The sequence below is a fragment of the Notamacropus eugenii genome, chromosome 1 (assembly GCF_028372415.1).
Source record: "Notamacropus eugenii isolate mMacEug1 chromosome 1, mMacEug1.pri_v2, whole genome shotgun sequence".
Taxonomy (NCBI): domain Eukaryota; kingdom Metazoa; phylum Chordata; class Mammalia; order Diprotodontia; family Macropodidae; genus Notamacropus; species Notamacropus eugenii.
In genome coordinates this window covers 62,818,769-62,832,597 of record NC_092872.1, presented here as the reverse complement: position 1 = coordinate 62,832,597, position 13,829 = coordinate 62,818,769, and the positions used below count along the sequence as shown (strand labels likewise).

The window sequence follows — 13,829 nt, the reverse complement described above, 5'->3', positions numbered from 1 at the left end:
GGGAATTGGAATTTGTTCCTACATAATTAGTGGTTGAGTAATGCAGGAGAGTAGCACGTGTTGAGAATTTACTAGCAGTAGTTCACTGGGAAGGTGTTGTAGTGGGAGGGAGATGAATTATAATGGTTACAGTCATGAAGGGATATTGTTGCTAGGCAAGAGTGAGAGGTTAAGGACCATAGATATTCTTAATTGTTTCTCCTGACTCAGGATAGCTGGTTGGTGATAGGTGGTATTGTAGCAAGTCCAGGGTTGGCAGAGGTCTCTGGACAAGGACTTAGTTACCTGGCCTGTGCTTGCAGGTGAGTAGTGTATCTGTGTCCCCCTGGGCAGCACTGACAACTGGAAAGGTCTGAGTCTGCTTGCTCTCGTTGGTTGGGAGATAAGATTGGACCAATGGTATAGCTATGTTCCCAGACTTGCTTCAGAGTCTCCTCCATAACTGAACAGGCAAGGGTACTCACCTACCAAGAAGGTGACTCTATGCTCATCCATATAGGAACATAGAGAATGGGAAGTTTATTTGGCAAACAGAAGCTGTGGGATTAGTTAGAGAGTAGAAAGAGGATATGCTATGTCATGCATGGTCATGGATGTGTGCACTTTAGAGGAAATTGTAATGGGGAACTATACTAATAAATCACAATAAAAGCCTGTCTGTTTGAGGAAAATGATTTTAATAAATGTTGGTTTTGACTAATAAGGATCTTGATGTTCTGAGCAAATCCCAGGACAGAAGTCTCTTGTTTACCTTACTTGCATCTATAGGAATGATACTTCAATATACATGAGAGGAATAGGTTTTTACTTCCTCTAACCCATTCTCTGAAATGGCTTTGTATATTGCTACTGGATAGAAGTAACTAGTGAAGAAAGAATTTTCTCCCTTCCATAAAGTGATCATGCATCACTGATGGTCTTTTGGACATTGTATTTGTCCCACAGACATCTCAAAAGCAGTATTTTTTAAAAGAGAAGTTGTTATACCTCTACCCCTCTCCTCATTTCTCCCCTATTATGAACTTCCCTCTTATTTTATCTTTTTTGAAATTTAATTTAATTGATTTTTTTAATGTTCTACAATCACTACCATAAAATTTAGATTTTAACCCCACCTATCCCCCCACCTCCCTCCCTCCCCAAGACGACATACAATTCTACATAGGATCTACACATACTTTCCTATTGAATACATTTTCACTATAGTCATGCTATGTAGACGAACTAAAATAAATGGAAGAAATCATATAACAAATCAAAACATAATACACACACACACACACACACACACACACAAACATGATCTACTACATTCTGAGAATGAATTCCATAGTTCTCTCTCTGAGTGTGGAAGTCATTTTGCCTTAGAAAACCGCTGGGATTTTTTTTGCATTATTATGAAGTTCCAAGTCTACCAGAAAAAAATCTTGCACACTGCGGTCGTTGCTGTGCACAAAGTTCTCCTGGTTCTGCTTCTTTCTCTCAGCATCAGATCATATAAGTCCTTCCAGGCCTCCCTGAAGTCTTCTTGTTCATCATTTCTTATGGCGCAATAGTACTCCATTGCATTCATATACCATCATTTATTCAGCCATTCCCCAATTGATGGGTATCCCCTTGACGTCCAGTTTTTGGCAACTACAAAGAGTGCTGCTATAAATATTTTTGTACATGTGGGACCCTTTCCCATTTTTATGATCTCTTGGGGATACAGTCCTAGTAGCGATATTGCTGGGTCAAAAGGTATGCACATTTTTGTAGCCCTTTGGGCATAGTTCCAAACCGTTCTCCAGAATGGTTGGATGAGCTCACAGCTCCACCAACAATGAATTAGTGTTCCAACTCTCCCACATCCTCTCCAACATTTATCATTTTCTTGTTCTGTCATGTTTGTCAATCTTATAGGTGTGATGTGGTACCTCAGAGTTGCTTTGATTTGCATCTGTCTAATCAAAAGTGATTTAGAGCATTTTTTCATATGGTTATAGATATTTTTAATTTCTTCCTCTGAAAATTGCCTGTTCATATCCTTTGACCATTTATCAATTGGGGAACTTGCCTCTCATTTTGAACCCAACTTTGAAGTCACCCAGGCCGGCAAACTTGATATCATCTTCATTCACCTCACATTATCTAATCTGTTGACATATTTTGTCTTCTCTACCTTCATAATATCTCTCCTGTGTATTCACTTCTTTTTATTCACATGGTCACCACTGTAGTTCAGAATCTCAATTATTTATCACATGGACTATTGCAATAGTTTTCTAACCTGCCCCAAGCATTTTCCCATTCCAACCCATCTCATCTGAGGAGGTGAATTTTCTAAATGGTGGATCTGACCATGTCATTCCTTCCCCTAACTTCTTCTTCTTTTTTTAAAAATTTATTTATTTAACGTTTAACATTCATTTTCACAAAATTTTGGGCTCCAAATTTTCTCCCCATTTGTCCCTTCCCCCCACCCCAAATCACCGAGCATTCTAATTGCCCCTATCACCAATCTGCCCTCTCTTCTATCATCCCTCCCTTCCCCTGTCCCTATCTTCTCTTTTGTCCTGTAGGGCCAGATAACTTTCTATGCCCCTTTACCTGTATTTCTTATTTCCTAGTAGCAAGAACAGAACTCGACAGTTGTTCCTAAAACTTTGAGTTCCAATTTCTCTTCTTCCCTCCCTCCCCACCCCTTCCCTTTGGAAGGCAAGCAATTCAATATAGGCCATATCTATGTAGTTTTGCAAATGACTTCTATAGTAGCTGTATTGTGTAAGACTAACTATATCTCCCTCCATCCTATCCTGCCCCCCATTGCTTCTATTCTCTCTTTTGATCCTGTCCCTCCCCAAGAGTGTTGACTTCAAATTGCTCCCTCCTCCCATTGTTCTCCCTTCCATCATCCCCCCCACCCTGCTTATCCCCTTCTCCCCCACTTTCCTGTATTGTAAGATAGGTTTTCATACCAAAATGAGTGTGTATTTTATTCCTTCTTTTAGCGGAATGTGATGAGAGTAAACTTCATGTTTTTCTCTCACCTCCCCTCTTTTTCCCTCCACTAAAAAGTCTTTTGCTCGCCTCTTTTATGAGAGATAATTTGCCCCATTCTATTTCTCCCTTTCTCCTCCCAATATATTTCTCTTTCACTGCTTAATTTCATTTTTTAAAGATATGATCCCATCCTATTCAATTCACTCTGTCCTCTCTCTCTCTCTCTCTCTCTCTCTCTCTCTCTCTCTCTCTCTCTCTCTCTCTCTCTCTCTCTCTCTCTGTGTGTGTGTGTGTGTGTGTGTGTGTGTGTAATCCCACCCACTACCCAGATACTGAAAAGTTTCAAGAGTTACAGATATTGTCTTTCCATGTAGGAATGTAAACAGTTCAACTTTAGTAAGTCCCTTATGACTCTTCTTTGCTGTTTACCTTTTCATGCTTCTCTTCATTCTTGTGTTTGAAAGTCAAATTTTCTTTTCAGCTCTGGTGTTTTTATCAAGAATTCTTGAAAGTCCTCTATTTCATTGAAAGACCATTTTTTCCCCTGAAGTATTGTACTTAGTTTTGCTGGGTAGGTGATTCTTGGTTTTAGTCCTAGTTCCTTTGACTTCTGGAATATCCTATTCCATGCCCTTCGATCCCTTAATGTAGAAGCTGCTAGATCCTGTGTTATCCTGATTGTATTTCCACAATACTTGAATTGTTTCTTTCTAGCTGCTTGCAATATTTTCTCCTGGACCAGCCTTACCTTCACTTCTGTTCAATGAACTCTCATGACTCCCTATTGCTTCCAGAATTAAACTTCTCTATGTTTGTCATTTAAAGTTCTTCATAACATTGCTATTTCCAACTTTACTCCCTCCCATGTACTCTATGATTCAAGTACTCTGGCCTACTTGCTGTGCCTGGAACATGATACTTCATCTTCCTTCTTTGTGCCTCTGTATGGCTAATCTCCATGCATAGCATATATTGTCCTCTCACTTTTGTCTTTGAGTTTTCCTGATTTATTTCAAGACTCAACTCAGATTCCACCTTCTGCAGGAGGTCTTTTCCAGTATCTTTATCTGAAATCACTTTCGGCTATTTTTAATCTCTTTCTGTCAAGAAAAAACATATATACATACACGTGTGTATATGTATATATACAGGGGACCATCTCCAGTCATCCTGATCTATATCCTGCTGCTGGGACCAGTTGGCTCCAGAGGAGAAAATGAGGCTGGTGATCTTGTATAGCCCTTTGTCACTTAAATTCTGTTCACCTATATGTCATGGCCTCATCTTCCTGATGTCATGTTCCTCTTCAAGAACGAAGGACAAACAACAACTTGTATTATACATATACACAAATGTATATTTGTACCAAGTTATATAGTATATTATATAGACTATTATATTATATTAGATATTATGTGCAATATTACATATTAGAATATATTATCAGTATTAGATGTATAGTATTCAATATACAACATAATAATATTGTATTATTATGTATTATATGTAATATATAATATAACAATTATATAATCATATATAATATAACTATAATATAATATATATGTTAGAGATATATAATATTAGATATATGTCTAATATTATATATATTAGAATATATTATATATACCAATTACATATACCAGTATAATGTACAATGTTACACATACTTAGTTATATAAAATTAAAGTCTCCCTTATTAGAATACAAGTTTCTTGAGGACAGGGATAATTTTTGTTTTTATTTGTTTCCCTGGTGCTTAACACCTGGCCTGGCACCTCATAACCACTTAATAAGTGCTTGTAGACCTAACTAACATGTTTTCCTAGGTAACAACTTAACCTGCTTTTTTCCCTTCCTTAAATGGCGGCTAACAAATAGAAGATAATTGGAACACAGCATCACAAATATAGAGTTGGAAGAGACGTCAGAGGCCATCTAACCCACCTTCATTTTAAAAGTAAGGAAAATGATGTCAAGAGAAGTGTGGGGATTTGCTCCAGGTCACAGAGGTAGTAAGCATCAGAGATGAGATTCGATCCCAGGTCCTTGGACTCTGGAGATACCCTCCATCACTCCCCAAGAAACTTGTTGAGGATGAAAGTTTTCCTGTGAAAAAGCTTAACAATCCCACTGTTACCTATTTTCACTTCTATCGTGGTGTATAATAGGGTGCTGTTTTTTTAATGATGCCCTGTGAAATTAAGTTCCTTCCTACAGAATTAGTGTTAGAATGTGGCTCTGTATTCTTGTGGGAGGAACTGAGACCAGGAATAATGAAGAGAAAGGAAAGGAAATAATCATGGATTTCTTGATTTGGGTACCTGTTGGAGGTTTTTAGGTGCTGCAAGTGAGTAGTTAGTTTGTACAAGAGTGGTAGTCTTTATTCTAAGTGGCAAAAATCTAGTAGAAAAAATAGTAGTAATAAAACCCTCTTCCCTTTTTATAGAGTTTTGAGGTTTACATAGTACAAAACCTTCGGATGGAGGTATGCATGTCTTGTGATTCTCCCATTTTTTCTGGAAGAGGAAACTGAGTGTCAAAAACTTGCTCAAAGACACAGTTAGGATCATCAGTTTGGAGCTGGAAGGGTGAGCTAGTCCAGTCCCTTAATTTTACACATGAGGAACCTGAGAGATTAAGTGACCTGCTCTGTTATTCCCACATGGCTTTCCAATCTCCTATTTTCCTGCTTTCCATTGGGTTGCCCACTCCCTCCATCCTGCCCCCATGCCTAGAAGAACAGTCTCACATCTACTTTGTAGAATTCCTCTCCTCCTTCAAGATGCTGCTCAAGCACCATCTGTCATATGAAGCTTTGCCCAGTCCTTCCAAATGTTACTCCTCTCCTTCCCTAATGACTTACCTATCTTATATTTATTTTGCATTTATTTATTCTTATACATCTCCTTATGATATCTCCCAGTAGAATGTAAGCTCCTTCGCAGTAGGGATTGTTTTATTCTAGTGCCTTCCTATCATTCCACTCTTATACCTCACACCCTATCCACTCTTCAGTCCAGTAATACTGGTCTCCTTCCTGTTTGAAGAACAAGGTATTCCATGTCTCACCTTAAAGAATTTTCTCTGGCTGTCTGCTATACCTAGAATGCTCTTGCAATGTTCCTCATTGTTTCATTTAAGGTCAAGCTAAATCTGTTTTTCTAGAGGAAGCCTTTCCCAATCCCTCTTCATTCCAGTGCTTCTCCTCTATTAATTATTTCTTATTTACCCCATATAAAGACTATTTTTACATCTTTGTTGGCTTTTCCATTTTTTTGTCTTTTCCATTGGATTGTCAGGTCCTTGCAGGCAAGCAACTGTCCTTTGCCTCTTCCTGTATGTAGACTATTTTTACATACTTGCTTGCTTGTCTTTTCCATTGGATTGTCAGTTCCTTGTGGTCAAGGGATTTTCTTTTGTCTTTTTGAATCTCTCATGCTTAGCATAGTATCTGGCACATAGCAGGTACTTAATAAATGTTTATTGACTGAATAGTCCTTATTTTTGTTTCCTGAGTGCCTAGTGCAGTGGTTGGTACATAGTAAGTGCTTAATCAGTGTTGATTTTTCCCTCAACAGTTAGTAATAGAACTGCAATTTAAACTCATGCCATTGGACTTCAAATTTCGTGCTCTGGAAGCAGAAAATACTAGGTTAATGATAGGTTTACTGTTGATCAAGACATCTGAATTGAACTTGAGAATCTCCATTGTCCAACCTTGCTCCTGAGTTATTGGAGAATACCGTATAAGTTTATTGTTTGTGTCCACGTCAAATTCATCCCATCTAACTTCAATTGAACCTTTATGGAGTGCTTTGATCCATCTTTTGTTGATTTTCTATTGCATTCGCCATCGCAGGTATTCTAAATTCTTTCTGTCCTCTCCTATCGTTCCAGCACATCCCTTCTGTCTCACAAAATGCTCTGTCCTTCTCCTTTAATAAGGTCACACACCTCAAGAAAACTCCCTAGAATTTTTACCTCTTTTTCTCAAATATCTCTGCTTCCACACCCTCCTCATCAACAGAAAATCACCCTGTATCTTTAGCCATTCTTTTGTTCTTTCTTACAAGTGTGATTCTTTCCAGAGTTCCTGCTTCCCATACTCAGTAGGCTTCCTCCAGGATCTTGTATATGTTACCACCAAGGTTAACAACACCTCTGTTCTTTTTTAAAGTGTTAATTTATTTATTTACAAGCAGTTATTATCTCTTTCACTGCCCCTACCCCAATGGATAATAAAATGGAAAAATACCTAACAACAAACTTACATAGCCTAGTCCAAGAAATTCTCACACTGGTCATGTCCAACAACATATATCACAGTCTGGATTTTAAATGAATCCCTTTTCTGGCAGGAGGTAATATGGCATGATTCATTTTTAGGCCTCTGGACTCATGGTTTATTCTTGCATTAATCATAATTCTAAAGCCTTTCAAAGTTGTTACCATCTTTGCTGTCAACACGTGTCCTCTTGACCCTATCTCTTATTCCTCTAGGCTCAAGTATCCCCTTTAATTACACATTTAATCTTTCCCCACCCAACTTGTTCTATTTCTTCTTTTTCTATGCTTCTTCTTATTTTCACCTTCAAAGTTCTCTGAAGAGTTATCTGTACAAAATGCCTGACTAGAGGCCTACATATGAATCCAGAGGATCTGCCATTAAACCCTGGCTTTGCCACTGACCAACTATAGTGTGATAGAGGGCAATTCTCTCCAGGCCCAAGGTTTTTCATCTGTAAAATGAAGGAGTTGGAATTGATAACCAACCTCCAATTTCTCTTTTATCTCTAAATCTATGATCCATTGGTCTCTATAACACCAATAACTTGCCCTTTAGTTTACAATCTGCCTTCTACCCCTACTATTATGTTACCACATCTAGTCAATCAAGTCCTGTCTGAGAGTCCTTTATGAGGTCTTTTGCATTTGCCCACCTCCTTCTGGTCACCATTTCTGCCATAACACCAGAAGTTCACTTTTCCATATAGCCATAGTATTTCCAAGCAACTTTCCTCACAACAACACTGTGAGGCAGACTGTACAAGTATTATTACATCCATTTTATAGATGAGGAAACTGAGAGTCAGAGACTTTAAATAGTCTCCCCACTAGTGAGAGAGTTTGGACCTTAATCTAAGTATCCTGACTCTGGCTACCATATCCAACTGCCTCCTTCCCCCTGGTTGCCAATCATCAGAGACAACTAGGTGATTGTTAGATAGAAAATTGGACTTGAAGTCAGTAACATCTGAGTTCAAACACTACCTTAGACACTTATTAGTTATGTGACCCTGTGTAAGTCAAGTGACAACCTCCCTTATCCTTACTTTATTTATCTATTAAATGGGGCTAATAATAACACCTACCTCAAAGGATTATAGTTAGGATGAAATGAAATTATATAAACATGTATTTCTACATAAACATTTCTACAAGCATATATACATGCACACAAAAATGCATATACATATGTGTATGTATTTGTGTGTATGCACAGGCTTGCCACATTTTTGTTTTTTCCCTTGTGTCTGACTCTCTGTGACCCTAGTTGGGGTTTTCTCAGCAAAGATACTGGAATGAGTTGCTATTTCTTTTCTCCAGCTCTTTTTATTGCTGAGGAACTGAGGCAAAGACAGTTAAGCGATCTTCTAGCATCTGAGATTGCATTTGAACTTAGGTCTTCTTGACTTCACGCCCAATGCTTTATCCATTGTGTCACTTAGTTGTTCTTCCTGGCACATAGCAGATGCTTAATAAATGTTGATTGAAATATAGGGTGCTTTGCAAACTTTGAAGTGCTACTTCAATGCTATCTATTATTAAAAATCACCATTGTCATCATTTTTGTTCAGGTCTCTCATACCCTGAGGCCCATTTATTCTAGTAGCATATTTATTTTGAGTGATTTAGCTGGCCAACATATGACTAGACCAGATGAGAAAGGCCACCTTTTGCTCCCAGAGTGACCCATCACAGACAGAGAGAGGGTACAAGAGAAGTCAAATGCTGTAGAATGTTGTGGCTGCTACTTTCTCATGATATTCCATTTTTTCCCATCCTTTCTGAGGTATGTTTGATTTGTGAGGGGAGGAAACGATGCTGCTGGAGAGCACTTACCATGGTGAGATGGATATATCAATGAAACAGGATTCAGAAATTCCTGGCTCTCCTTTTTATTTCCTAGTTGCACAGCTTCAAGAGGACAAGATACAGCTGTGTGGGTGAGGCTGACAAAGGAAGGGCTATGACAAACACACCACTTCTATAAAAGGATATCGTCTTAGTCTGTGAGGCAAACTCTCACTCCTCGGAGCTTCCCCTCCATGATGTTTCCCTGACTTTTTTCCAGGCAGATTCACCTCAGACTTTGGACTTCTTGCATACAGTTTACTCCCTGAAGGACCTTCTGAGTTAGTTGCCTCTGTAAACTCCTGGCTTTGACCACCATTTTCTCTATTCTTTTGAATTATGTCTTTTTACCCCAGTTGTTATTCAGTTTTTTTAGTCATGTTTTATTCTTTGTGACCCCATTTGGAGTTTTCTTGGCAGACATACTGGAGTATTTTGCCATTTCCTTTTCCAGTTCATTTTACAGGTGAAGGAACTGAGGCAAGTGACTTACCTAGGGTCACACAGTAGTCAGTGTCTGAGACCATAGTTGAACTCAGGAAGAGGAGTCTTTCTGACTCCAGGGCCAGCAGTCTATACACTGTGCCACCTAGCTTCCCTTTTCACTTCAGGCATATGTTAAATATTACATCTGAACTCTGGTCCCACTAGGGCTGGTGAGGCACTGTGGCTCAGCAGAAAGAATGCTAACTGTGGGGTCACAGGACCTAGGAATGAATCTCTGCTCTATTATTTTTCATGAACCATCGATGGACTTACACTCTCTGCACCTCCGTTTTCTCATCTTTAAAATAAGCAAATTGGACTGGCCCATTAAGGTCTCTTCTAGCTCTAAAAATTTATAATATCTCTGGGCCTGTTAATTATTCTTAATTATCAGCAGCTATTGTCAAAAGTGTACTGGAGTCAGATCAAAAAGGCTAGAGAGAGATGACAATTTTCAGTGTGAGAATTTCTACCTTAGAAATTGGCAAATGATTCAGATCAGGATTTGACTTATTTGATGCCTTGTTGATTGTCTAGACTTAAGAGAATGATGGAGAAAGTGTTCATAAAGTAGATTGATCTTAGAAATGAATCCTGAATACATCTTTTTCCTGAAGAGGTCAGTAAAACACTTACCAGCCCAAGTAAGGGCCCACAGCTAGCAGATTGCAATCCTAATTATTCTCAATTTTCTTATCCAGAAAATGGAGATAAAAATGTAATCTGTTATTTGATCTTAATTATTCCCTACTTTTTTATCTGTAAAATGGGGACAGAAAGATAATCTGTAATTTAACCCTAATTATTCTTGATTTCCTTTTCTGTAAAAGAGATAATGTAACCTGTAATCTAGAAAATGTAATGTAATCTATAAAATGGGGATAATAATACCTGTCTTGCCCACTTTATAAGACAGTTACAAAAATCAAATGAGATAATGTGTCACTTAGGAGTGGTAGGACAGTATGGAATGATGAACTCCAAATTTAAAAGACAGCTAAGGAAATGAATTAAACTGCTTTCAATCAGAAAGAGGGAAAGTTCCATGATAGTATCTGAATAGTCAAAATTCTTCTGAAAAAGTTAAAAGGTAGACTTTGTCCATTCTGACATTAGCCGTCCTCTGTTTTTTTTTTTTTAAATTTGATTAAATTTCTGACTGAAGATTGTGATTACAAATAAATCACACATAGGTATTTTATGAGAACATTTTAGCTAAAGGACAAAATCTTGCTATTCTTCAAAGACTCGTAGTTTGGAGGTGATTGTGATCTTTAAAGTTAATGTGTATAGAACAGAAGCTATGACAGGATCTACAAAGCTGAAAGGCTTCAAGTCCAAGTCCCATAGTCGACTGTGTTTGTCATCCGAGGACCAGATGCGCTAAAATTGGTGAGGCTTGTCAATGAAAGACTGAACAGCAGATGAATATAAACTCTGGCAGAAAGATAATACCTTGAAATCAGGGACTGTTTCATTCCTGCATTCACTTGTATTCTCAGAATTTAGTGCACTGACCAATACCTTAAAAAATCATCTGTGATTTTATCGATATAGAGATGAAATCCCCATATATAGAGGTCCCGGTGAAGAAATCTCCCTATCAAGACAGCGCAGCAATCAAGTTGCAATTCATAGTCTTAGGGAGAGTCTAAATGACTTGCCCAGGATCACCCAATGAGTATATGTCAGATGCAAAACTTGAATCCTGACTCGGAGGCTCTCTGCATCACATCATGCTGCCTTCTTATAGTGGGAGCTTAATAAATGTTTGCTGAATTGAATTCATTGTTTCGAGCCAGTTAAAGAATTTTTGCCCATCAGCTCAAAAAACCATCCATGAATATGTGGAGGAGTTTAATCTGAGTAACCCACATTGATGAAATCACAGGTTTTTCTTGAAGCACTAAGGTAAGAAGAAGAAAGAAAGTAAATGGAAAAGTAAGTTTTTTTTAAAAATTAAGGATAGAGTAGTATCACAGAACTTTTGAGTAGAAATGCACCATAGACAGAATTATTTCAATTCTCTCATTTTACAGATAAAGAAAATGCAGCCGTATTGTGTAAAATGATCCACCCAAAGTAATATAACTAGTATAGAGCACAGTTGGAGTGACCAACAAACCTTGGTCTTTTGACTCTACATCCAGTGATTTTCCTAGGATATCCCTTTAAGGAGAAAAATTCTTTTAGACAGTTTCTTTTGGTACAATTCTTGCAATTAGTTTACTCAAATAAATCATCTACTTCAGGGGCTATATTTTCCCCCTGAAGATAGGACAAAATATGTACTTTTCTGCTTTATTAAATTGTTGGCTTTTCAATCCCAGTTACCACGTGTAATCTCATCAAAGACTATCTGAGCCAAGTACAGTGAAAAACTTATGTTGTGTTTGTGCTTGAAGCTTAAAAATATTCCTGTTTGTTCCTAAGGAGGGGCATTTAATTAACAAACCTGCCAAGAAAGGCTACTCTTTTTCTGATCCACATGAACCAAAGTGTAAGTAGGAAGCTTTTTGCATTTTTTGTACTCCCATCATCAATGTGAGTGATTTTAATTATGTTGGGCATGTGAGAAGTTCACATCCTTACTCCCCACTCCCTGAATTTAATTGAGAGAGATTGATGGTTATGAGGGAGTAAAAATGATTTAAAGTTCTAGACCAGTTTCATCTGATCTCAACGCGGTGAGATAAATGGAAGTTAAGTTTTCTGATGATGGCTTCCTCCTAAAACTTCTTCATGACTTTTGCATTGCTGCTAGTGGTGTCTCTGTTGCATAAGGAGTGGTCTCAGACTCAAAGTACATGTTTGTTTTAAATTCATAGCACTCATTTATTGTAGAATACTATGTAAATCTTTTTTTCTCTTCATAAAGACTCAACTCACATATATATATGTATATATATATATATGTATGTATTTTTTTCTAAACAAAGGACAGAGGGTTACATTATATGCCTTAGGGAATAGCAAAAAATGTCAATGTGAGTTACCTGACAAGGAACCATGCTACAGATATTTCACTGAGAAGACTTTTGACTGAGCAAATTTCTTACAGCAGCTTTCACATCCTTGTTCCGAAGGCTATAGATGATGGGATTCAGCATAGGGGTGACCACACCATAAAACATGGAAATGAGTTTGTCTGTTGCTTGCAACTTGTCTGCTCCAAGAGGGTCCTGAGACTTGGGTTTTGCATACATGAAGAAGATGGTCCCATAAAATATGATCACCACTGTCAGATGGGCTGAGCACGTGGAGAAGGCTTTGCGCCTTCCCTTGGCTGAGTTCATCCTCAAAATGGTATAGAGGATAAAGATATAGGAGAAAAAAATCACTAGCAATGGTAGAACCAGAAAGGCCATGTTGGAGACCACCATAGTAATCACATTGAGGGATATATCAGCACAGGCTAATTTTAAGACTGCTAGGATCTCACAAGTGAAATGATTGATGACATTATTTCCACAGAAAGGTAACTTCATAGCAAGAACTGTTTGTACTACTGAGTTGATCCCGCCTGACAACCAGGACACTGAAGCCATCAACACATACACAATCTTGTTCATGATAGTGGGGTATCTTAGAGGGTTGCAGATGGCCACGTAACGGTCAAATGCCATCATGCCCAGGAGTAAACATTCAGTTGATCCCATGGCAAAGCCAAGGAACATCTGTACTGCACATCCTGTGAAGGAAATATTTTTTTTCTTAGATAAGAAGCTTACCAAGGTTGAAGGTATTGAAGTAGTTGTGTAACAGATGTCCAGGAAGGAGAGGTTACTGAGGAAGAAATACATAGGGGTGTGAAGGTGAGAATCAAATATACTTGCTATTATGAGGACGCTATTGCCAAAAAGGATTACTAAGTACATCACTAGAATTAGTACAAAGAAAATGATCTCAAGTCTTGGGTAGCCAGAAAGTCCCAGAAGAAGAAATTCTGTCACAAAAGTTTTATTTATTCTTTCCATTTCTTCCCCTTGTGAGAGTTCATTGAAAGAAATAATGTGAAATGCCTTTACTCCCGACTCACATATTGTAACAATCTCCAACAGTCATGTCACTAGATTGTCACTATGGAGTCTGGTTTGAAATTATTTTCATTTCTGATCACAATGAAGCATTTTTTTTTCTTAGAAGGAAACAGGATCAGAAGTGACCAAAAGATTTTATTTTCCTTCATCAATCTACATGATCTCAGGAAGCTAGAAGTG

The 13,829-nt window shown here is 38.0% G+C and overlaps 1 protein-coding gene across 1 annotated transcript; it reads right to left on the bottom strand.

Annotated features, from left to right (window-relative positions):
- Nucleotides 1–12,632: 12,632 nt before the first annotated feature.
- On the bottom strand, nucleotides 12,633–13,592 carry LOC140523157 (olfactory receptor 13C3). Its single transcript, XM_072638180.1, has one exon. It carries the CDS (start codon nucleotides 13,584–13,586, stop codon nucleotides 12,633–12,635), a length of 954 nt encoding a protein of 317 aa, XP_072494281.1. The 5' UTR covers nucleotides 13,587–13,592.
- Between the last annotated feature and the right edge of the window lie 237 nt (nucleotides 13,593–13,829).